This window comes from Dendrobates tinctorius, unplaced genomic scaffold (assembly GCF_039654945.1).
Source record: "Dendrobates tinctorius isolate UK_male_01 unplaced genomic scaffold, ASM3965494v1 ptg000166l, whole genome shotgun sequence".
Taxonomy (NCBI): Eukaryota; Metazoa; Chordata; class Amphibia; order Anura; family Dendrobatidae; genus Dendrobates; species Dendrobates tinctorius.
In genome coordinates, this window is record NW_027361833.1 from 11,414,408 (window position 1) to 11,441,544 (window position 27,137).

General features: G+C 39.0%; 1 protein-coding gene across 7 annotated transcripts in view; it reads right to left on the reverse strand.

The window, feature by feature from the left end:
• Positions 1 to 25,543, reverse strand: part of DMD (dystrophin) — a 3,834,938-nt gene extending 3,809,395 nt beyond the window's left edge. For all 7 annotated transcript variants that reach the window (XM_073550686.1, XM_073550687.1, XM_073550688.1 and 4 more), the window contains exon 1: positions 25,085 to 25,543. In XM_073550686.1, the coding sequence (XP_073406787.1) occupies positions 25,085 to 25,091 (7 nt within the window). In that variant the 5' untranslated portion in view covers positions 25,092 to 25,543. The remainder of the gene's footprint in view (positions 1 to 25,084) is intronic.
• Positions 25,544 to 27,137: the final 1,594 nt, after the last annotated feature.

A 27,137-nucleotide genomic window follows, 5' to 3' on the forward strand; every position in this document is an offset into this window, starting at 1 on the left:
CGGATGGCAATCCGTCAAGATCCGCCAATAATAAGAGTCAATGGGGAAAAAAACGGATCCGCAAAGAAAAATGGCAGATCCGTTTTTTTTCCAAATGGGCGGACCTTGACTGATTGTCAAAAACGGAAGTGTGAAAGAGGCCTTAGAATGCCAGGGCTTTTCAATTTCTTTCAACATAAGATTTGCTTGTAGCATTTATAAGAGTTTTTTTTAACCCTGGTGACATTTTTATTACAGTGAAACATTCTCTAGGCATGAAGGTGTTAAAACTCTTTTAATCCCTTCACTACCAAGAGTGGTTTGCACGTTAACTCCCGGGCCAATTTTTACAATTCTGACCACTGTCCCTTTATGAGGTAATAACTCTGGAAAGCTTCCATGGATCCTAGTGATTCTGACAATGTTTTCTCGTGACATATTGTACTTCATGTTAGTGGTAAAATTTCATTCATATAACTTGCGTTTATTTGTGAAAAAATGGAAATTTGGCAAAAATTTTGAAAATTTTGCAATTTTCCAACTTTGAATTTTTATGCCCTTAAATCACAGAGATACGGCACACAAAAAACTTAATAAGTAACATTTCCCACATGTTTACTTTACATCAGCACAATTTTGGAACCAAAATTTTTTTTGTTAGGAAGTTATAAGGGTTAAAAGTTGACCAGGGATTTCTTATTTTTACAACACTATTTTTTTAGGGACCACGTCACATTTGAAGTAACTTTGAGGGGTCTATATGATAGAAAATACCCAAAAGTTACACCATTCTAAAAACTGCACCCCTTAAGGTGCTCAAAACCATATTCAAAAAGTTTATTAACCCTTCAGTGCGTCACAGGAATTTTTTTGATTATTTAAGAAAAAAAAAAATACTTCAGGTTCAATTTTTATTTATTTTACCAAGGGTAACAGGAAAAATTGGATGCAAAAGTTATTGTTCAGTTTGTCCTGAGTACGCCGATACCTGATATGTGGGAGGGCCACTGCTTCGGTGCATGGCAGAGCTCAGAATGGAAGGAGCGCCATATGACTTTTTCAATGCAAAATTGGCTGGAATTCAGATCGGACGCCATATCACGTTTGGAGAGCCCCTGATGTACCTAAACAGTGGAAACACCCGACAAGTAACCCCATTTTGGAAACTAGACCCCCCAAGGAACTTATCTAAATATGTGGTGAGAACTTTGAACCCACAAGGGCTTCACAGAAGTTTATAACGTACAGCGGTACAATTAAAAAATTATATTTTTTCCCCGAAAATGATCTTTTCACCCCCAATATTTATTTTCCCAAGGGTAACAGGACCCTAAAAGTTATTGTGCAATTTGTCCTGAGTATGCTGATACCCCATATGTGGGTGTAAATGACTATTTTGGCGCATGGCAGAGCTCAAAAGGGAAGCAGCGCCATTTGACTTTTTTGGCTGAAATTAAGATCGGACACCATGTCGCGATTGGAAAACCCCTGATGTACCAAAACAGTGGAAACCCCCCACAAATGACACCATTTTGGAAACTAGACCCCCCCAAGGAACTTATCTAGATGTGTGGTGAGAACTTTGAACCCCCAAGGGCTTCACAGAAGTTTATAAAGTACAGCCATACAATTAAAAAATCATATTTTTTCCACAAAAATGATCTTTTCACCCTCAATTCTTATTTTTCCAAGGGTAACAGGACCCTAAAAGTTATTGTGCAATTTGTTCTGAGTACGCTGATACCCCATATGTGGAGGTAAACAACTATTTGGGCGCATGGCAAAGCTCGGAAGTGAAGCAGCGCCATTTGACGTTTTTGGCTGGAATTGAGATCGGACACCATGTTGCGTTTGGAAAGCCCCTGATGTACTAAAACAGTGAAAACCCCCCACAAATGACACCATTTTGGAAACTAGACACCCCAAGGAACTTATGTAGATGTGTGGTGAGCACTTTGATCCCCCCAGTGCTTCACAGAAGTTTATAACGCCCGGGCGTGAAAATAAAAAAGTCGTATTTTTTCCACAAACATGATCTTTTAGTCACCAATTTTTTTATTTTCCCAAGGGTACCAGGAGAAATTGGACCCCAAAAGTTGTTGTCCAATTTGTCCTGAGTACTCTGATACTTCACTTGTGGGAGAAAACTACTGTATGGGCACACGTCAGGGCTCGGAAGGGAAGTAGTGACGTTTTGGAATGCAGACTTTGATGGAATGGTCTGCGGGTGTCATGTTGCCTTTGGAGAGCCCCTGATGTACCTAAACAGTGGAAACCCCACAAATGACCCCATTTTGGAAACTAGACCCCCTAAGGAACTTATCTAGATGTGTGGTGAGCACTTTGAACTCCCAAGGGCTTCACAGAAGTTTATAATGAAAGGGCATGAAATAAACAAATCGTATTTTTTCCACAAACATGATCTTTTAGTCACCAATTTTTTTATTTTCCCAAGGGTACCAGGAGAAATTGGACCCCAAAAGTTGTTGTCCAATTTGTCCTGAGTACGCTGATACCCCATATGTGGGAGAAAACTTCTGTATGGGCACACGTCAGGGCTCGGAAGGGAACTAGTGATGTTTTGGAATGCAGACTTTGATGGAATGGTCTGCGGGCGTCATGTGTGTTTGGAGAGCCCCTGATTACCTAAGCTATTGAAACTCCCAACAAGTGACCCCATTTTGGAAACTAGACCCCCCACGGAACTTATCTAGATATGCGGTGAGCACTTTGAACCCCCAAGTGCTTCACAGAAGTTTATAACGCCCGGGCATGAAAATAAAAAAATCATTTTTTTCTACAAAAATGATATTTTTGCCCCCAATTTTTTATTTTCCTAAGAGTAATAGGAGAAATTGGATCCCAAAAGTTTTTTTTGCAATTTGCCCTGAGTAGGCTGATACCCCATATGTGGGGGTAAAACACTGTTTGGGCGCGTGGCAGAGCTTGGAAGGGAAGGAGCACCATTTGACTTTTTCAACGCAGAATTGGCTGGAATTGAGATCAGACGCCATGTTGTATTTGGAGAGCACCTGATGTGCCCAAACAGTGGAAACCCCCCAATTATAACTCCAACCCTAACCCCAACACACCCCTATCCTTAATCTCAGCCCTAACCCTAGCCCTAACCCTAGCTCTAACCCTAGCCCTAACCGTAGCCATAACCCTAGCTCTAACCCTAACCCTAATGGGAAAATGGAAATAAATACATTTTCTTTTAATTTTATTACTTTTCCCTAACTAAGGGGGTGATAACAGGGGGTTTGATTTACTATTTATGGTGGGTTTTTATGTTTGGCAGCTATCGCACGCTAAAAGACGCTTTTTATTGTAAAAATAGTTTTTGCATCACCACATATTGGGAGCTATAATTTTTCCATATTTTGACCCACTGAGTCACGTGAGGTCTTATTTTTTGCGGGACGAGTTGAAGTTTTTATTTGTATCATTTTCGGGCACGTAACATCTTTTGATCGCTTTTTATTCCGATTTTTGTGACGCAGAATGAACAAAAACCAGCGTTTCATGAATTTCTTTTGGAGGGTGCATTTATACCATTCCGTAAAATTGATAAAGCGCTTTTATTCTTCGGGTCAGTACAGTTACAGCGATACTTTATTTAGGTTTTTTTATGTTTTGGCGCTTTGATGCCATGAAAACAATTTTATATAAAAAATAATTATTTTTGCATCGCTTTATTCTGCGAGCTATAACTTTTTTTATGTTTTTGCTGATGATGCTGTATGGCAACTCATTTTTTGCAGGACAAGATGACGTTTTCAGCGGTACCATGCATATTTATATGCGTCTTTTTGATCGCGCGTTATTGCACTTTTTGTTCGGCGGTATGATAAGAAATCATTATTTTTTGTTTAGTTTTTTATTTTTATTTTTTAAGGGGTTTGCTAAAGGGCTTAACTAATGGGACAGTTTTATAGGGCGGGTCGTTACGGACACGGTGATACGTGTACTTTTATTGTTTTTTTTGTTTTTATTTCCAAAAAATGAATGTATTAGGGAATATATATTTTTTTTATTTATTTAGCGATTTTTAAAAAATTATTTTTACACTTTTTTAACTTTATTACATTGTCCCAGGGGGGAAATAACTGTCATGTGACAGATCGCTGATCTGTCACATCACAGATCACTGTGACAGATCAGCGATCTGTCACAGGCATTGACGCAGAGTGGCTCATGCTTGCGCATTGCAGGCACTGAGGAAGCCAGCTCCCTGCAGGCCCCGAAGGTCCCTGTCGCCATCTTGGATCTGGGGACCTGCAGGGATGGAGCCCCCTGCAGCAGCGCTGCACATTGCGCTGCTGTGGGGGGCTCAGGTAAGCATGGAGGGAGCCCCCTCCCTGCCGATGCTTCCCTTTAAACCCGGTACACCGCGATCATGTTTGATCACGGTGTGCAAGGGGTTAACATGTCAGGGGTGGTCCGTGACTGCCCCTGACACATTGTGCCGGGTGTCACCTGTGATAATCAGCTGACACCCGGCCACGATCAGTGGCGCTCACCACGTGGGCGCCGCTGATCGCTATGACGTAATATTCCGTCCATGGGAATTAGGTCCAGGGTCACATGGATGGAATATTACATCCATTGTAGGTAAGGGTTTAAACCTATGTAGGTTAATGATAGCAACAACAAAAAATAGCACTTAAAAACTTGAATTGCTTGTGTGATATTACTGCTGTTTTTGGACCAGTTTTTATATTATTTTCATATGTTCTTCAAAAAATATGTGAAAGAGCTCTTAATTATATTCTAAGAGTTATGCATTCTGAGCATTTTAGATTTTTTATCAGAAGTAAATTTTACTAAGACGCTAAAGAACGAACTGTGGACATGACAATAATAAACGTAACAATCTAACTATAGATCCCATAGGATAGAAAACCTATACTTTTCTCCTCCCACCACAACCGCCAATGATTTCCTCCTGGCTACTCCTCTCTTCGGTCCTTTTCCAAACACTGTCTTTTGCAAGTATGTGCGCCGATGACATCACATTAAAGGACCAGCATGCACCAAAGATTTTCTTCCCAAATAATAACCAGGGGAAGAGACTTGAGGAGATCATTTGCATATTCCCAGTGCCTTCTGGGATAAGTGAAGAGTCTCCGCGAGCTCAACGATCACTGGGTTTTGGCTGTTGCAGCTGAAAAGAGGAAATTGGAAAACCAGGGGAAGAGTCTTGAGGAGATCATTTGCATATTCCCAGTGCCTTCTGGGATAAGTGAAGAGTCTCCGCGAGCTCAACGATCACTGGGTTTTGGCTGTTGCAGCTGAAAAGAGGAAATTGGAAAACCAGGGGAAGAGTCTTGAGGAGATCATTTGCATATTCCCAGTGCCTTCTGGGATAAGTGAAGAGTCTCCGCGAGCTCAACGATCACTGGGTTTTGGCTGTTGCAGCTGAAAAGAGGAAATTGGAAAAACCGCGTGCCTATCGGCGCGCGAATTTGGGCTCATCTTTCATCGTTTTTAAGAAATCTCAAGATGGAAGAGGCCAGGAGCCATTTGGTGAGCTGCATTTCTTGCTACATGTTCACAGACTTACCAGTGGAAAAGCCAAACTTCACATGCCACAAATGCAAGCTTGTGTCCCTGTTGGAGGAAAAGTTGCAAAATCTCGAAGAGAGGTTAGCTACGTTGAAGATCATTAAGGAAGGTGAAGAGTTCTTGGACAGAGCAGAATTATCTCTTCATGTTACAGAAAGAGAAGAAATTCGAAGTGCACCTGAAGAAACAGAGGAATGGAGACATGTGACCCAGAGAAGCAGGAGGATCAGGAGGCAGTCAGCACCCATACTGCTCAGAAACCAGTACCAGGCTCTCACGCAGGAAAACAATGAAGAAATACATCAGGATAAGACTTTGCCAACAAGCAGCAACCTTGTACGCCTTCAGAGTCCTCCTAGATGGAGAAAGAAAAATGTTGTGAAGAAGAAACGGAGAGTGGTGGTCATGGGGGATTCCCTGTTGAGAGGAACTGAGGCCGCTATCTGCAGACCGGATATAACTTCAAGAGAAATGTGTTGTCTTCCAGGTGCAAAAATTAAAGATGTGTCTGACAGGATATCAGGACTCTTCAGACCTACAGATGACTACCCATTCCTGCTACTACATGTGGGGACAAATGACACTGCAAGAAACGACCTGGAAACCATCTGTAGAGACTTTGAAGACTTAGGTAAGAAAGTGAAAGAACTGGGAGCGCAGGTGGTCTTCTCTTCCATCCTCCCAGTGGATGGCCATGGAACAAGGAGGTGGAATAAGATTCTGCAGGTGAACAACTGGCTACGTCGATGGTGCCGTCAGCAACGATTTGGATTTCTGGATCACGGAGTGAACTACTTATACGATGGACTACTTGCTAGAGATGGGGTGCACCTTACGAAGACTGGTAAGCATGTATTTGGAAGTCGCCTTGCTACACTTGTAAGGAGAGCTTTAAACTAGAACAACATGGGAAGGGAAGCAAAAGACCAGAAAAAGCCATACACCTGACAAATGCTATTGAGAACTCTGCTATTAGAAGTGGAAAGGAAGAACAAAGACGAAAGAATCTAATTTATAAAAATATTGGAGAAAGAGAAACCAATCACAAACTAAAATGTTTCTATACAAATGCCCAAAGCATGGGCAACAAACAAGGAGAATTGGAACTACTAACACAGGAAAAGAAATATGATGTCATTGGAATCACTGAAACTTGGTGGGACAATACACATGATTGGAATACAAGACTAGAAGGATACAACTTATTTGCAAGAAACAGACTTGATAAACGAGGAGGAGGAGTCGCATTGTATGTTAGAAACGCGTATATCTGCACAGAGATTGAAGCTTCAGAGACTGGGAGTTCTGTGGAAACTGTTTGGGTAAGAATACAAGGACAGAACAATGGAAAGGACACCATTGTAGGCATTTACTACAGGCCGCCTGTGCAAGCTGAAGCTATGGATGAACTCTTTATGCATCAAATGGCCAAGTTCTCCAAAAAATATGACATAGTTGTCATGGGAGATTTCAACTATCCAGACATTTGTTGGGAATCTCTCTCAGGCAAAACTAACAGGTCAAGGAAATTCTTATCCTCTCTTGCTGACAACTTTATCTTCCAAAAGGTAAGGGAGAAAACAAGGGGAACTGCTACCTTGGATCTAATCCTTATAAACAGGGAGGAAATGGTTGAGGAGGTAAAAGTGGCTGGGACCCTAGGAGGTAGCGACCATGCTATTTTAGAATTTTGGATAACTAGAGGCGGAAGACCTGTGAAGACTCAGACGTCAAGGTTAGATTTCAGAAAGGCAGATTTTAAGGGATTCAGAAAGAGAATTGGAGGGATCCAATGGCTGGATATCCTTAAAGACAAAAATGTCCAGGAAGGATGGGAAATCTTGAAAAATGAAATTCTCAAAGCACAGTTGTTAACAATTCCGAAAAGAGGGAAGAATAGGAAGCAGTTAAGGAAACCAGGATGGATGAACACAGAACTTAAGCACATGCTAAAAAGGAAGAAAAAAATGTTTATAAAATGGAAAGAGGGAGGCATATCTAAAGAAGAATATAATGCTGTCTGCAGAACCTGCAGGGCACAAATCAGATTAGCTAAAGCTGAAAATGAATTGAGGCTTGCAAGAGATGTCAAAAGCAATAATAAAGGATTTTGGGGATATGTCAAAAGTAAAAGAAAAGTCAAAGATGCTATAGGATTTTTACAGGATGAAAATGATGAAATGGTAAGACAGGATGTTGAGAAGGCTGAACTTTTAAATTCCTATTTTGCATCTGTTTTCTCTCAGAAAGGAAATGTAACATCAACTGTTATTCACTGTCCTATTAAGGGAATAGAAGAATCCAGGATATCTATAAACAGAAAGATAGTGAGGAAACACTTAGTTAGCCTAAATGAATTCAAGTCTCCAGGTCCAGATGAATTACACCCCAGAGTACTGAAGGAGATAGCAGAAGAAATTTTTGAACCCCTCTCTATAATCTTTGAAAATTCTTGGAGAACAGGAGAAGTGCCAGAAGACTGGAGAAGAGCAAATGTTGTTCCTATCTTCAAAAAGGGGAAGAAGGTGGACCCAGGTAACTATAGGCCGGTGAGTCTGACTTCTATACCAGGAAAGATCTTTGAACAAATTATTAAACAACATGTATGTCAATACCTGGATAAGAATGAAGTGATTAAACAGAGTCAGCATGGGTTTGTAACTAATAAGTCATGTCAGACTAACTTAATTTCCTTCTATGACGGTATCACTGATTGGGTGGATCAAGGAAACGCTGTAGATATAGTATATCTTGACTTCAGCAAAGCATTTGACAAAGTCTCTCATACAATCCTTATTGAAAAAATGATTAAGTATGGAATGGACAAGGCAACTGTTAGGTGGATTCATAACTGGCTTAGTGATCGGACCCAAAGAGTGGTCGTAAAGGGCTGCACATCCAGTTGGAAGAATGTCTCAAGTGGGGTACCACAGGGCTCTGTCCTGGGCCCTGTATTGTTCAACATCTTTATCAACGATTTAGATGAAGGCATTGAGGGTAAACTGATTAAATTTGCTGATGACACAAAGCTAGGAGGGATAGCTAATACTAGAGAAGAGAGAGAGAGGATTCAAAAAGATTTAAATAAACTGGAGAAGTGGGCAGCAACAAACAGAATGGTTTTTAACAGGGAGAAATGCAAAGTACTACATCTGGGCAATAAAAATGGAAAAAGCATATATAGAATGGGAGGAATAGGGCTAAGTGACAGCACATGTGAAAAAGACTTGGGTATACTAATAGATCACAGACTGAATATGAGTCAACAGTGTGATGCAGCAGCAAAAAAGGCAAATGCAATTCTAGGATGTATTAACAGAAGCATACAGTCTAGATCACGTGAAGTCATTATTTCCCTCTACTCCTCTTTGGTCAGACCTCATCTGGAATATTGTGTCCAGTTTTGGGCACCACATTTTAAAAAAGACATCAACAAACTGGAGCAAGTTCAGAAAAGAGCGACCAGAATGGTGACCGGTCTGCAAACCCTGTCTTATGAGGAAAGGTTGCAGGATTTGGGAATGTTTAGTTTGCAAAAGAGAAGACTGAGAGGAGACTTAATAGCTGTCTACAAATATCTAAAGGGCTGTCACATTGTAGAAGGATCAACTTTATTCTCATTTGCACAAGGAAAGACTAGAAGCAATGGGATGAAACTGAATGGGAGGAGACACAGATTAGATATTAGAAAAAACTTTTTGACAGTTAGAGTGATCAATGAGTGGAACAGGCTGCCACGAGAAGTGGTGAGTTCTCCTTCAATGGAAGTCTTCAAACAGAGGCTGGACAGACATCTGACTGGGATGATTTAGCGAATCCTGCTTTGAGTAGGGGGTTGGACCAGATGGCCCAGGAGGTCCCCTCCAACTCTACGATTCTATGATTCTATGATTCTATGTACAGCCAAACCAAGATTCTTAAAGTTCCTTTCTCTCTTATGCTCATAGCTTGACTAATAATGTTCTAATTTACATATTACATGCAAACATATATTTCTTGATATATTTCTTGACTTATTTTTATTGTTTATGACTTATCTAGTTTCCTGACTTTGGTTCCTTGTCTGCCTTCTGCTCATAACCCATGTTTAAAGAAGTCCACCAGCCCAGACCTCTTGCTTGTTAAACTACAAACTCTGACTGCATACTGATGTCATCTGTTTCTTATCTATGACTCTGGGGTTGAACCATAACTATAGCAATACAGTGAACTAATTTACCCATGTACGTCTTGTATTTTAGTGTTTCACCATGCATTATTCATTAACATGCTTGCAGCAAACTACTTCTAGACTGAGAAGGTAATATATAGTGAGCAATAAAAAAGATGAGCTGCTGGTGAGGATAAGATATTAAGTGACATTGTAAAGTTCGGGTAAGAGAGAAAACAATTGGAAAAATACCACTAGGCATGGATGGTGGATAGTGGCATGGATTTGGGCAATTTTGGCTGGAACATACATTTTCCCCAAAATTTGTATATGCTTTGTATTCTTACAACAGAGGTCTGTATCCAATTTTCCCAGTATAGGACTTGGTTATAATAAAGCTAAAAAGGAGCCTCAAAGATATACAAATATGCAAACAACAGAATTTGATAGATTGTAGAGTTTTGGGAAATTAAGTTATGCTCCTTTGTGACTAGAGGGGAGAACTCATTTAAGAACCTGATTGATGGCACATGCAGTCAATTCATTCTACACTTTACATTTCAGACACAACAGTCTGTTTTCTGCATAGTTCACATAGAAAGATAAACTGATTTCTCCAAGGTCACACAAAACTGAGATCTTAACGGGATTTAAGGAATCACGTTGACGTTAAGTGTCACTGTATTAAAGTTTACCCAACCTTCGTTTTATTTGTACCTTAACAGATCTGCTTGAGTTTACAATAATACAAGCATCATTCAAGAAGACAATCCATTAATTATCTACATTGCGTAGAATTTTAAAATACTGCTAAAGCATCAACAGTTCTTCTAGTGCTATGCTAATGCATTTTCAAGGTCAATTTGAATATATATCTTACAGAATACTGCATTAGAGGCTCTCTACATATGCAGTAATCTATTATTATGAAAGTAATTCTGCTGCTTGGGCATGCAGTACACTTGTACCACACATTCATTTTCAAAGTTATTATGAGAATATAAAATGTGTCCACTCTCATTTCCAATGTATTTTGTGGCTGTCTTGAGGGTATTTGAAGTTTATGATTCCTACATAGTGAAGTAAATGTGCACACTGGGTGGTTTCCGTAATGGTGAATCAGTTCAATAGAAAAAGATTAAAGGCTAGCCTGTTTTCAGGATACCATCACATCAACATGTCATAAACCGATGAGTATAAAGAAAACACAGGACCTGATTCATGAAGGTGTTTAATAAATCGCAATATTTTTGCAAAACTTTTAAGTTGCATGAAAATTTTAAAACACGTGGCTTTTAGACACAAGTGTCGCCAGTTACAAAAAAATTGGGCATAACATGAGCGGGATATAAAGGTAATGGACAGTGGCTACACCCACCTTTCAAATTCATGAAAAAGTATGCCTCTTTAGTGCTGCAATTTACTTCAGAAATGTACTCCAGTTGCTGGAGCAGGTTGCTTGACTAGAGAACATTTCTAACAGGATTGCATGCCATTTAACATATGCATCTGATTAGCTAAGTGGTGGGCGCCTCACTATGGCATGATCCAATGAATGCATGAAAATGAAATCCATCTTTTGCAGTCTTCTTCGAAATGCTGATCCAAGCATTATATCCTGTATGCCTTTCCTTCCCAGTTCGGTCCAGCATTGCTCAGCCATGGGACGTGGACTGTGGCAGCATGTTGGGCATCTGGTTTGACCTTCAGTGGAGTTGTGCCCACCTCAGCACAATCCCATATGGTGAGCACCCATACTCCATTAACTGTTTTCTTCTTTCCTTGATGTACTCCCACTATGTGCATCTATTTGCTTTTTTTATGCTTAGTCTATCTTTGGGTATTGTACTTCAGAGAGTTCCTTCAGTAACACTGGCATGCATAATGCCAGGCTTAATAAGTTGGTCCCATAGTGCCCTACAATAAAAATTAGAATTGATTGCTCTTAGATCTCTTCTAAATTTGCTTCACCTTCAAGTATTAAACTCATATGTGACAATTTTTGGAGATTTGCATTTGAGAGTCAGTCAGTTTTCGGCATATATAATGCTCCTTTTACAGACAACTTCTCTTTGAAACCTATTCTCTTCTCCATGCCACATTGCTGAAACATTGGGGAGCAAAAAACCTTCAAGAATTACTTATTTTATGAAGGTGTTGAAATGGCCCAAAAATATGTCAAATCCTATGGGAACATGGGAAAATTCAACTTTCTCTTGGAGCCACTTGGACATTTTGAAAGATTTGAAAAGTAGAGTTAACCTCCAAAACCTCTTTTGAGGTTCAAAGTTTGGCATTGGAAACTTCTATCTGTATGTTTAGTGTTACTTATTTTATTAAACTTGATAAATTATATAATCCAAGCTGCATTTTGTCACTAATAGAAAAAGTTGCCTGAGGATGGAATTAGATAGAAACAAAATCAATGGCAACTTTATAAATCTGTATGCAGGAATCTCTACTTTGTAGTGACTGCATCTAGCTATCATGACATAGTCATGACGGGCAGGAGCAGGAACATAAATTCAGTGCCAAGCCCCTCTTGACAATGGACCCTATAATATTTGCTAATGTTATGGTATATAAGCAAATGTTTTCAGGAAATATATTCTCCATCCCAATTCTCCAACCACTGTCCTGTTTCTACTATAATTGAGGCTGATAATACTAAAGGCGAAACTATACAACAGCTTCACTGAAGCAAAATCTGTAATTATACAGGTAGACCTACGTCAAAAAGTAGTAAAAAGCAGACTCTGCAAAACATTTAAACTTAAATCTAAGGCTAAGATGTGATGTGCCATGTCTTAAATGCAAGATATTTCTTCCTTTTACTCTATTCCACCCTATGTCAGGTGCAATAGGTCTAACAGGCAGAGCACACACATTTTTGTTTCCCCCTCCTCTCCAAGGGGCAGGGGATCCCAACCATCCCAGTACCTTCCGATATTTAAGTGCTGCTTGAACCCCCCAACTCAGTTTTACTGCCGTCCTTGCAGAGAGCAGGTGTGACCTCCGTGGCATCTCAGGCTCATTGCGCCTGAAGCTTTCAACACAATTGTTTATTTTGCTAATTTTATGTTTGAAGTGTGCAAAGTTTGTTGATATTTCACATAAATACTGTATTTTCCGGCGTATAAGACAACCTTTTAACCCCAGAAAATCTTCTTAAAAGTCGGAGGTCATCTTATGCACCAAGTATCATCTTATAGGGCAGTGTGGAGGAGTGGTGCTGAAGATGAAGAGAGGGGGTGTCTCACAGGGAAGGTGTAAGTGGAGTATCCCCTTTTACCTCATTGTGGCAGCGGTGCTCTCTGCGGGGCTCTGGTCTGGGGGAGCGGTGGCTCCTCTTTTCTGCAGCGTGGGGGCTCTGTGCGGGGGGTCGGAGGCGGTGGCTCTTTGTGCAGCGTCAGGGCTCCACAGACATTTCCTCAAAGCCTGCAGGCCCCGCAGCTCCATTGCTGCAATGGGGTGGCCTCCGGGAAAATGGCCGCTGGGGGCGGCGCATGCTCAGATTCAGATCTAGTCCCGAGATCTCAGGAGACGAGATCTGAAACTGAGCATGTGCTGTCCCAGCAGCCATTTTCCCGGAGGCCACCGCTCACAAACAACATCCTGATGTTCAACGTCAAACATTCTTAGTAACCCCCTATGTACAGGGCACCCGGGCCACTACGCACAACTGTAAAGCCGAGGAGCCCAAAGATTTAAAGGGCCAGTGGCAGGATAAACAGGTGGCCAGGCCCAGGCCTCATGATAGGTGCGTGGCACGCCACTGCTTCTAGGGGGGCATCTGCTCCCCTGCCCCACAGTGGGTATGCCCATGAATGGCAAGAAGGTTCATGTTTTTTGTCCACATTACTTTAAAATGAACACAATTAAAATTCCCAATCATATTTAAAACCTTTAAAGATAAGTTTACAATCTGAAAACCACTGACAAGTAATGAGATCCACCCTAATTATCATCTGCGAGTGATACCTATATATGGATGGATTTTATTAGGAAAGAAGCAGTCAGCTCTTTTTGCTGATGTTCTGGAAGTAGCAAAAATGGACAAGAATAAGGATCTAAGCAACTTAGTTGTTGCAGTTTGGTCACTGTGCTACTCTGGTATGCTGTCATTAGCACCTACCAGAAGTGGTCGGAGAAAGAGCAACCAGTATAATGGCAACTGGTCACTGGAGCCCAAAGCTCATAAATGGAAGTGAAGACTAACCCATCAGGTTTAATCTAACAGAGAAGTGACTGTAGCATATCTTGCTGAAAACGTTGATGATGGCTATAATAGAAAGGCGTCAGAACTCACAGCGCCTTTAAAATTTCATTGTATGGGGCTGTTTAGCCATTGAGTGGTCAGTGTTCTCATGCTAACTCCTGTGCACAGCTAAAATTGCCTACAATGGATGTGTGAACAATAATATTGGACCATTAAGAAATAAAAAATAGTACTGATTATCCACTTTTTTCACTTCAAGTAGATAGCAAGGTACATGTTTCATGCTTATCTGGGGAAGAGTTGAAACCGAAAAACACTATAGATCTAGAGCAAGGGCAATTATCAAGACTACATGTGATCATCTATTGTTAAAGAGAATCTAATCAAATCTTATATGTCTGGTTACAAATTACAGTATGGAGTTAAGTTTCTTAGATATCAGTGAGAACTAGTTTCTCAAAGATTCACTCAAACCAGTTCATATATAAACCCATTAAGTGATGGCTTGATTGAAAGCATCTTTTAAAGTATTATTTCTTTGCTGTGACACAGATATGAACCTATTAAAATATGAAGAATTGCTTGAGTTTTTCAGTCATGCATAAATTTGTTACATGGATAATAAATGAAAGTAGTGACCAACACGTAATGTGTCACCTAATTGAACTATAACATTATCATGAAAATAATAAAACTTCAACTAGATGTTAGATGTAATGTTATAAGTAACACATTTTATCCATGTATTATCCATTGTGTCAACTAAAGGATACATCTGAACTGATTATGGCTAATTCGTTTTGCTGTTCATATCTCGAGATTTATTTTATTATTTTGCCCTTTTGGTTTTGAAAAATGCCTGATGAAAAAAATGACACAATTGAAAATGCTGCAAAAAGAGCTGTTTGGAAAAAAAGCTTAAAGATCCTCTCAAAAACCTTTTTAAAACCTCTTAAAGAAATGCTTAAGGAAAAAACCCTCAAGAACCCACCCCACCCAAAAGAAGAGAGCTTTTATTAAAGCTATTTCTGATTGAAAAACTTGTCATTTTTGAAAACCTCAAAAAATGTTGTGTGAACCTAGTCTTAAAGGGGTTTTCCCATGAACAAAAGTTAATTTTATTCAATAAATCTTGGATGTAATAATGCATTCGACGGTTGGATGTGTTTGAACAAAATATTTCTGTGCTGAGATAATGTTATAGATGTTCCCCTTCTGTGTACTGTGTAATGTCTGTGTCTGACCATGCAGGAACATGGTCTACTCATATCACAGCTCCTGGGTAGTGGAGGAAGCAAAAGAGTATACAGACAGGACAGCATGGGATCACATCTATTTCTTCCTGTGAGTTAAAGCATTTCACTATCTATTTTTTAAACAATGATTTATTTCAAAGGAAGAACCACCTGTGATTCCACGCTGTAATGTCTGTATACTTTTTTTCTCCCCTCTCCACCCAGGAGCTGTGGTTCCTGCACGGTCACACATGGCCATTACACAGTACACAACAGGGACACATTTATAAGATTATCTTAGCACAGGAACATCTATTGATTAAAATTAACTTTTGTTTCTGGGGAACACCCTTTTTAGAGTACTTTTAGTGCTTACCTTTTGCTGAAGCCTTTTTGATAAGGGTTTTAAAGCAGTTTTGAAAAACTTTTTTTTCCTGAAGCTTCTTTCGCAGTCTTTTAATTTTACACTCTAGTTTGAAGTGGACTCCAACGTCTGCTTCAAAGACATGGTAAGCACTTTTTTTTCCTAACAAGCATTTTCATAAACCCTTTAGGAAAAAAAGTCACTTCAAAAACTCCTAATTTAAATGGCAAAGTTTCAAGTTTTCATAGAAATTAATAGGTAGAGTTTTCCAAATGTTTTTGAAGTGGTTTAAGGAGGTTTTTGGAAGAGATAAAATTCTCTTAAATGTTTTTAATACCTTTGAAAACACCGAATTGGCATGAGAAAAAAATTTCAGCATGGTGCAAGTGGCTCCAATATTAGAATCATGCACACCCACACAAGTCTAAGGGTGCTTGTGACACACCATACTGCACTCCAGTCTAGCCGAAATCCGTGTACTCAAACAATAGAAAAGATGGAGCCATTAAGTCCTCTGTCTTCTACGCACCTGTCCTACCATTCTCGCATGTGAGAGAATCAGTTCACACAAAGATTACATTGGGCTCAAACTCTGATCATAGTTTGAGCATAGTGTCGCTAGCTTAATCATCCCCATTCTCTAGCTCATGCGTCTGCGGTCTTAGATGGACATTCTAAAAGGGAATTAAAAGAACAACAGAAGATGTTATCCCATGAAAGGAACAACAATATCTATGACCGCAATTTAAAAATTGATGTACTTGATCTAACAGGCTAACTTAACACATACTCCTCGCTGCACTTTTTAGTCAATCTCATTTATCATCATGTTACTACTTCACTAGATGTCATGATGCTCTGCCACCAGGCTCAATTTGCCACTTATCATCCACTCCTGCCGTGTAGTGCGGAAGGCTGGTCTCAAATCATGCATGTAAGTATTCAACATGTACAGTATATGCTCTATAAGCATTACATTTCTTCAGCCTAGTAAATCCTGAAGTCCTCTTTTTGTAAGTGCTTAAGTGCAGGTGTTAATTATCTTAATTCGTTGGTGTCTTCATATTCACATAAACTAATGTATGCAACTTTGATTAGTTTTACATAGATTTTGTTTTGCATTGCATTATAAAGGGACAGAGACATAATTGTCGCACATGATTATTCATGTAGTTTTGCAATTAACATGAAGATTGGTATAACATGTTGAACATTGCAGGAAACATTTGCATTGTGATTCTAAATACAATCCAGAAAAATAAACAGTTGGTGGCTTAGATTGGCTTGATGTCTGTGGACAGTTGGCAGACTTATCCAGCAAGATGGCACAACATAGTTATTAATTTGAAAGTTTTTGCACAGTAAAAAGCAAATTATATCAAAGATTTATGGCTTACATATGCAGCAGTTTACTTATTTGGTGTTGTACTTCTGTATTAAATTTTAATATATTTAATGCAATAAACTACTACTGTCTCTATATGTGTATTACACAATTAAATAGGCACTTGCTAATAAAATATTGGTAGAAATTCCTCTCTGCTTCACTATTTAAAAACAATTATGTAGGTTGCTTATTTTTCTTAAAACCTCAGTGTGCCAATCTATCCATATTATGGCAGATGGAAGGAAAAGTGACAAGGTATAGGTGTCTTCAACCTCAGTTATAGTATCTCCCTACATTCTTAACCCTCAACTGGTGAGGTGGGGTTTGCCATACCCCAGGGAATTTTTGGTCAGCTGCCATTCATTGAAAAATGCTGGTATGAGGATACATGTCTCACTAGCTTCCATCCATTTCCTTGTCAACAGGATGTCGTCAAGGCCTCTATCTTCTGGCCACGCATAACAGAGCTAGCTGTCACTAAGTGCTGTCTTGGCCTTGCTGAAACCCACATCACTACTCATGTAATTATTTTTTTACACATTTTCAAGTTTTGAAAACTTCTTTATTTTTGCACAAATTTATAACGGCTTGTGGTGTTTTCAATTTTCATGGTAATACTTATATTCACTTGTTTTTGAAAAATGTTTGTGATTGAATCATCAAAGTATTACATTTTCCGATATTTGTGGGTGTCAAAAATTTGTTATACTCATGTGTAATCAATCGCCAATAAAAAAAACGATTAAAACAAACGTGATCTTTGCATTTTTTGTAAAAATAAGAGATTTCTAAACACTGGGGTATAGGAAACCCCACATCACCAGTTGCATGACAAAACCCCCACCTCACCAGTTGAGGGTTAAGCAGTACTTGAACACCCAGGAAAATAAGGCATGTGCAGTGAGTTTCATTTGAGGTTAATGAAAGATGGGTCTTTCATTGCCATTCAATGTGAGCAAATTTAAGCAAGTGGAATTGAATTCTAATTGAATTTTACAAAACTGGATAATTTTCAGAACACAATTTTTTCATAATATGCACTGTGCACATTCAGCAAAACAAATGCAAGCAAATGATTAAAAGAGAGCAGGCAAAAGGTTGAAAAATAAAAAACTATTACTAATCCCACCGCTTACCTCTTTGGCTTCCACTGCTTTTTGCTCTTCCCTGTATGCTCCTCTACTTCCATTGCCACAATTGAAATCCAGGGTCTCTTCACACTAGGCTGGGACTTCCGGCAGCAACTAAATACAGGTCATCGCTGTGCATGCATATAATATGAGCGTGGCGGCACTGTGACATCACAAAGTGTGCTACAACGTGCCGTCTAAGCCTGTAATTCCAGTTGAAAATAGGCTTAGGATGTTCCTGCGCTTGTTCAAAGACATCCTGGGCTTAGTTACAATCAAAAGTCTTGGCCTAGCGTGATGAGGTGAGTATTTTTTTATACATCTTACAGATTTTATGCTCTATGGTTTCTTCAAAACCAAGAGCATATGGGGCATAGAACTGATGGGGAATAAATATAAATTCACACAGAATTAAATTGTTTTGGCAAAATCTGCACAATTAGATGATTTTGAAACATTTGTAATCATTATGTGTCCCTCCATCTAATGCCATGTAAGGTAGGGAGTGAACTACTGAAGTGGAAAAGAAAAGATATAAGATAAACCACATGGCATGCCTTCACAAGTAGTGAAAACCCAGCAAAACTTCTTAATAAATATTAGCAGGTTGCTTATTTTAATGTTTAACACATATTTGGAAGTGAAATGTTAAATGCCTACAATTTCAATATGTCTTTCATAAATTATGGTAAATGCTTTCTTAACAAGAGACTGGCATAGTCTCTTAATGCATAAGTCTTTTAAGCAATAATCCAGGCTTCACTGGAGATTCTTATCAAGCAGTGCAGTAAACAGTGCCATGATTAATGTTCTGCTTTACTCTACATGCTATATAGGACTATAAAACCATGTGAAGGCAGACAGAAGCAGTGTGTTAAAGGAGTTATTCAATACTTTTGTACTTTATATACGTTCAATACACAGCACCCTCACCGATCAGCTGTCATCCCCTCTAGAGGTGAAGGGATGTAAACAGATACTTCTCAGAACACCACAACTCTGTACACTTTTTAGTGGCCACTGTTGAGAAACATAGACAATGATCTATTAAGCACTGTCTTTTTTTCTTTTTGTAAACAATTAACCCCTCATGAGAAGCATTCTTATCACCATCTCCTAACAGGTTAATATTTTCATTGCTCTCATATAGCCATTTGATATATGGAAATTAGAGACAAGTGGATCACTTTCCAAATCCCATGTCCAGAGACCAGGTCACTGCTATCTGTAAATGGACAGGACTTTTACAAATTTCCTAACATTGTAGGTTTCTCAGTGCAATGTTTGTTTCCCCAGTCTGGTGTGACATCATCTGTATCATCTGTTTACCATGTGGGGCACAGATCATTAAGCACCAGCACATCAAACCATAAGACAAACCCAGGAACACACAAGGTCAGAAAATTTGTCAAAGAGCATAGACTTCTACTGTAGACTGGGGTCGTACAAAGCGATTAGCTCATGTCTAATGATAAATCTCTGTCTGAACCTGCACCAGTAGTGACTGACTTTACTGTCAGATGCCTCAATATTCATTCTGTGGGAGTCAATGGCAAAGGAAGAAAAAATATTGCCAATATCACTGGTTGTCACAGGCTCTATTTAGCCAAGTGTACAGGTATACTGGCATGAGTTGGATCTGTGGTGATGTCCAATCAGGCAGAATGATTGAGTAAGCTGTCCCACAGCATAATCAGCTCTCTGTTGTGGCTAATGGGACAGTACCACACCCTACTTAAATTCCCCAAATAGTATTGTGAGTTGCCAGTTATTATTTGGCTTCCAAACATTTTTGGTGCTATTCATTTTCTCTGTCCCTTATTGTTACCCTTACCATGTTTGTTCTGTAAACCTTTTTGGTCCTGATCCTGGCATGTTTGTATCCACATTTGACTGACCTATTGGTATCTAACTCCAAATTTCCCTCAAACTTCAATATTGTCTACTGTTTTTGTAACTGGTCTTGACTCTTGGCACTGAAGTGGATTTATTTGTCAAAGCTTGCCTCAGACTTCTTCTTCCAGCCAGCTGCTACTCCATGAATGTAACCTGGAGAACCCAATTGTAAGTCATGATTCCTGTATAGGGGTTAAAGGTTGAAGACTGGGGTTCCTCTAGGATCTGCTAGATGGTGCATTTTGAGCCAAGTTTGACTGTTAGCCTTTTTTGTCTGATGACTCCTTCAAAAGTAGTATTCCCCCTCATAAGGGGTATCGGTAAACTCAGGAGACATTGCACAACAAATTTTGGGGTCCATTCTCTCCTTTTACTCTTCTGAAAATGCAACATTTGGGGCTCAAATAAAATTTTTGTGAGGAAAATGTGATTTTGTTATTTTCATGGCTCAACGTTATAAACTTCTGTGAAGCACCTGGGGGTGCAAGATGCATACCACACATCTAAATTCATTCCTTGAGGGGTCTAGTTTCCCAAATGGTATCACTTTCTGGAGGTTTCCATTGTTTAGGCACATCAGTGGCTCTCCAAATGTGACATGACATCCATTAATTATTCCAACAAATTTTGCATTCAATAAGTCAAATAGCGCTCCTTCCATCCCAACCACTGACGAGCACCCAAACAGTAGTCTTCCTCCATATTTGGGGTATTGGCATACTCAGGAGAAATTGCACAATAAATTGTATGGTGCAATTTCTCCTTTTAACTCTTTAGAAAATGCAAAATTTGGAGTTAAAAATCATTTTTGTGGGAAAAATGTGATTTTTTAATTTTCATGGCTCAACGTTATAAACTTCTGTGAAACACCTGGGGTTTCAAGGTGCTCACCAGACATCTAGATAAGTTCCCTGAGGGGTCTAGTTTCCAAAATGGTGTGCCAGCAAATTTTACATTCAAAAAGTGAAATGGCGCTCCTTCCATTCCGAGCCCTGCTGTGTGCCCAAACAGGGGTTTTCCCCAACACACGCGCTATTGGCATGCTCAAGAGAAATTGCACATCAAATTGTATGTCCATTTTCTCCTTTTACCCTTGCAAAAGTACAAAAAATTAGGTCTAAATGAAAATTTTTGTAAAAAAAAGTTAAATGTTTATCTATTCCTTCCTCATTCCATTAATTCCTGTAAAACACCTGAAGGGTTATTAACTTCTTGATTGTAATTTTGAGCACCTTGAGGGGTGCAGTTTTTAGAATGGTGTCACTTTTCGGTATTCTCTGTCATATAGGCCCCTCAAAGTGACTTCAAATGTGAGGTGGTCCCCAAAAAATGGTTTTGTAAATTTTGTTGTGAAAATGAGAAATCTCTGGTCAAATTTAACCCTTATAACTTCCTAACAAAAAATAATGTTTCAAAAATTGTGCTGCTGTAAAGTAGACATGTGGACCATGTTATTTATTAGCTATTTTGTATGACATGACTGATTTGAAGGCATAAAAATGAAAGTTTGAAAATGGCAATATTTTCAAAATTTTCGCTAAATTTCTGTTTTTGTCACAAATAAACATAAGTCATATCAAGACTTTACAATTTTGTTCCAAATCTATTGTAAATCAAAACTGGAGGAGATACTCATGTTAGCCAACCTAGCTGCTCATCACTATAGTTGAGCGACTTTGGTCGGATCGGGTTTCGTGAAACCCGAATGAAACAAAATAAGTTTCAGATGAAACTCGTCCGACTAGAGCAAAAAAACTCGGAGTTTCGTCCGACTTTTATTTCCCATTGACTTGCATTGGGGTCGGGTTTCGGACGAAACTCCGACTTTGTTTTGCTCTAGTCGGACGAGTTTCATCTGAAACTTATTTTGTTTCATTCGGGTTTCACGAAACCCGATCCGACCAAAGTCGCTCAACTCTACTCATCACCTTTTTGGAGTGAGCTATAAACATGAAAGTTGGTATCTTTTTGGTTTTCACATGCAAATGTGTTATTTTTACCCTTTTCAGCTTTTGACAAATCAATAACAGAGTTGCAGCCCTTGTCATGGGTTCACTTCACAAAGTTTATTTAAATACAAAGTGGTATTGAAAACATCCATACAGAGTTTCTATTTGATTAATTTGTGAATTAGTGAATTGTAAAAAAAGTAAAAAAAATTACACTTTTACACTTTGTTAACATGCATTTTGAAGATTCCCGATTAGGAAAAGTAAAGAGAAAAGGCTGTGAAAAGTAGCTAGGTGAAGCAAGGTGAGGCAGAAGAGTCTCAACATATCATTAACATTTCCAAATATGACATACATATATGATTGAAATTTAGCTCTATCCGTGCCAAAGCTAAGACATTTTAATGGCCTTCATAATCCTATAAACTTTCTATTATAAAAGGGAAGCGCCATGAAAGTGGTACAGTATGTAACAGACGGCAGTGAAAAGATGACAATTTGACATCTGTAAACTATAAGCACTGCTGATATCTAAAATTATAAAGCTCTCTAAAACATTGATTATCACTTATTAAACAATGATTATATTTGATTTGACTACAATATTGGAATGGACAGGATTTCACAAAACTTTGCGTCATATTTCCACTTAGTAAAGCTTTGAGCAGTGACAAAGGGTTATGACTGGTTTGTAGAAAGCTTTTGGTATGGAGATGAATAGTGGTCCAGATCATAGAGTTATTTTTATTCTTCTTTAATAATGCATATGAAGTTCTTTTAAGTTACATTTTCTCTTTAATGAATGGACATATTGTAGTAAATTGAGAAACGAATTAGCTCAAGTGCATACAATACTTTCATATTGTGAATTTCAAACTGTATTTGCCATGACATCCTGTTACTGCTCTTGCAGACCTCTCTGCTGGTAAATCAAATTATTTTCTCATGAAAGATAGATTGATTTCAAAACAAGTCAAGAGGCCACAGTTGTCCATTTGACCCTATGCACTTCTGTCCATTCTACAATAGATATGAATGAGAAGTCAAGTCAAGTCATTTTACATCAGTAACCATCTACATTTTCAATATTTTGAGTATACATTAGCAGAAGAAGCCAACTGTAAGTATTGCTTAGGGCGACTGATACAAAGAACATCATTAAACATTACTTTTAGGAAACTACTGCACATATACTATGGCTGCATATCAACAGGGCTTTTAAGGAATGAACTATGCGCATCATATTAAAAAGGAAAAGTCTTTAAAGCTTTGCTTGAGAATTCATTTTTAGAATTTGCTTGTTTAGCGGGTGAAAAATTGATAACAACTAGCAACCTCTAGTGGTTTTTATGCACCTGGAAAATTAAAATGAATCAGGCCACTTAAAACTAATAAATGTTACATTTTCTGGGTCAGGTTGGAAAGTTGTTAAAAGAAGTACTAGGTGTTCTTCATTAGGAGAGAAAATTGGTTTAGCAGTGCAGAAAAGCAAATTATTAACAACAACACTAGATCAATGCACAATAAACATGGAAAGCGATAACTGATGGCTGCTCAAAGATTAATTTTGTCAATTAAGCATGGATTTAACCATTGCTTTACAACAAGAGCAAGAAGGCGGGGGGGTGCCAAGAACAAGAAGGGGAGTGTAGCATGTTCTTTGCTTGAATGAGATCAATACTATTTAAGCAGCTATTGAGAGACTGCATTTTGTCAGCACTTTAAAAAAAGAGCAGATGCCGAAATCCCGACATGGTTACCAACAAGCATTTATAAATCAGCATGGTAAAAATACTGTAAGTGTCACAATATTGTATCACTCATTCAAAGTTGGCCAAGACGCGTACATATGCTGCATCTGAAAACGTGATTGCTATTTGGACACTCAGTCACTTGTGTTAGAAAGAGAAAGTGAAGTAAATTAATAATAAATGAAGTGCCAATGAGCCAAAAGGTTATTTACAAGACAAGCCAAGGAAAACAAAGCTCAATCTAGCCAGTTTGAGAAAAACAACTAAATAATCATATATTGGCCCAGAGATCATCAATTTCCATTATGAGCATTTTATTCCTAGCAATGACAAACACGTAATAATAGAGATATAACAGGCAATGAATAGTATTTCACCCAGTAATAAGCATTTCCTAGCAGAATACAAACCAACCCACATTAGTGTTAAGTTGTTTATCTTTACGCCGGCTGGAAATCATATAGTTAGTAGCAAACTGTGTCATTTGCTGCTCAGTGGTCTTAAGTTGTAGTGACATTTTAATTAGGAGTGTTATATTAAAACTGAACTCCTGATGATAAGTTCTCCTAGAAACGATCACCTGTTGTTACATATCAGGCAACGGAGAAAAGAAACCACATGTGAAATTGCCAGCTACTCCTCCGAGCATTTTAAAAATTAAATCTCACAGAATCCCCATATTGCACACAATATCATGAGTGACATAGTCCCAATGCTACAATTTCTACAAATGCAATAATAATCGTTGCTGGCAGAAATAACACAAATAGCTCTATAGACATTTTTCATTATTCCATTTGATACAGTCAGACATGCATAAATTAGGATCCTTAATCAAGCAAGTAAATGGTAGAGCAGCTGGGAAGACATGAAGTTGGCTAAACGTGAATACAGTTCAATAGCTGAGACAGATGTTCGAGTTGCTGGATAACCCTGCAGGAAACCACTGTTTTATTTTCCTGACTAATACTGCTCTTAAAAACTGAATAATGGCTGAACATAAGCAGAATAGATCAAAAGGGAAACCCCAGATTGCAGCTTAATATTGTGACAAATGGAAATAACAAGGCAGGGGGTTATTGTGTAGGAGTTCAGCCTAATCGTGAGTTCTTGTAGATTACAACATGTACATCAGTGAAGAATTCCTCTTAATAGCTGGCATTATCTTGTGCTCTTGCTGCACTTGGCGAATCTGTTGACATTTAAGCTGTAGCTGCTCCTGCACTGACTTTTAAGACACACTTCTTAACTTAACCCTTCAACGGAAAAAGCCCCTGAATGGTCTGCAGCAGCAATGCGAAAGGCTAAGGGTTAACACATAGAAGAATCACAGTGTGCAGAGTGTATCTACCATCATCATCATCTAAGATGAGGGTGCAGAGCATTTTAGCATAGCCTTTGTCACAGTCAGTTTCTTATTACATTCATAATGATAAGATGACTTTGCTAATCCTACCTTCCATGCCAGCTGCTTTTTGCTTGTCACTCCATCATGCCAATAAGTTGGCTGCTGTAACAAATCAAGATAGTGCAAAACAGCATCTTTTCTCTGCATCTGTCATCTTCCACAAAGCATTCTATTACTGCCGACTGCTGGGAACAAGAAAGTCTATTTGAATTCCAATAGCTCCCCTCACGCATGATTCAAGTTAGGTTAGGTGAGCATGCCTAACATGATTCTCACCGTCATTTATTATGCAGCTGCTACACCGTCGGTGTGGTAACAAGTGACTTAATCTGATACGTCGTGCTCACGAAGCTAATTCTTGCTGCAAGCTCACATAAGCAAAAAAAAAAGAAGAAGAAGAAGAAGAAGAAGAAGCAGTGTTCATTTAACGAGTATTCCTCCGGTCGGAGCCACACAGGCACTGCCTCTGCAAATCTGTTTTAAATCCCACGATTCTTCTAGTTCTATTGGCTGGCATGACTCGGAGCTGGCCAATTTTTTATTTTTTTCTTATCGGAGGAGTGGCTTTCTGTGTTACTTGCTGTAACAGCCAGATATGCGCTGATAATCCAAGTAACCTACACAGTGATAAAATCAGGAGTCGTCACAGATCATATGACGTGTTGGATATGCTGCATCCTAGGTGGACGTTTTCATTTCTGATAGCTGAGACAGTCCTTCATAATATTTAGGGGAAAGTGGATCGCTGGCAGGGGACGAAGCTTCGCAAGGAATCAAGGATGAGATGTAATTACACAATGCTGATGTAAATCTAAAGCAGAATAAAGGTTGAATGTCATGCATCCCTTTAACTTGGAGAAGCAATGAGTGGCAGGAATGACAGGCAAGACAAAATGGCTAATTAACATTCCATCAGTACAGCAAGCAGCAAGCACAATCGCCAACAGTGGTGACCTACGTGGTCAAAAATCACAGACACTTCCGCCATTTATCATATGTTTTAAGGAATTAATAAATATGTTTCTAATGCCATCTATGGAGACTCTGAAGTATTGTATGTGATAAGCGTTATTTTACATACTGCATGGAAATGGATCAAAGTTGTGTCACAGTGTAAATCACTGGATTGTCTGAACGCTGCTCTCATGGCTTTTTGGTGGAGATATTTGATTATAGGGTAAATTCATGCAGCAAAATTGTTGAAAAATGTCTCTAACTAAAAATTAAATCTATTCCTGTGGTCAGTGATTTTGGTAGACTAATGGATTTCTGCACTTAGATTAATAGGACATTAGTGTGTAAAAATACCCTCAAATATATTTTTTGCATTAATTATTTAACTTTATTTGGTCTGTTTACCGAACACGGTATTTTTTTTGCAAAGAAATGGTTAAATGTAACATGCTGATAAGTGAAGTGGCTAGATAGATAGAATGAGTATGGGTTATGAATGAGTGGAGTGGAGACTGGTCATTATAAGAAGTGACGTATATTTGATGTATTTGAGGCTACATTCCAATGTACTTTTTTATGCACATTTGTAATCATTATTTTAGGCTGGCTTCACACTAGCATTGTGAAGCACTGCGGATAGCAGCCTACTTCCTCCTTCCTCCTTTCTTTGTCCATTAAGCCCCACCCACTGCTGCACCTTTTCCTTCAGCTCCGCCTATGTTTGCATGCTTCCTGCATACCTTTTTTAACATTGGATACACAGGCCATGCCGATGTATGCTGATGTTTTGACGTTGTGCCAAGCTGTGCCGAGCTGCGGTCAGCGGGCGCATTGAAACGACGCATGCGGATGCGTCAGTATACATCCGCATGACCTGTGTACCCAATATTAAAAATAGGTACACAGGAGACAGTGGGTGGGGCTTAACAGAGGAAGAAAGAAGGAAGTAGACTGCCATCTGCAGCGCTACACAATGCAAGTGAAAGACTAGAAGCATTTGCTCAAGGAAAGACTAGAAGCAATGGGATGAAGCTGAATGGGAGGAGACACAGATTAGACATTAGAAAAAAACTTTTTGACAGTTAGCGTGATCAATGAGTGGAACAGGCTGCCACGAGAAGTGGTGAGTTCTCATTCAATAGAAGTC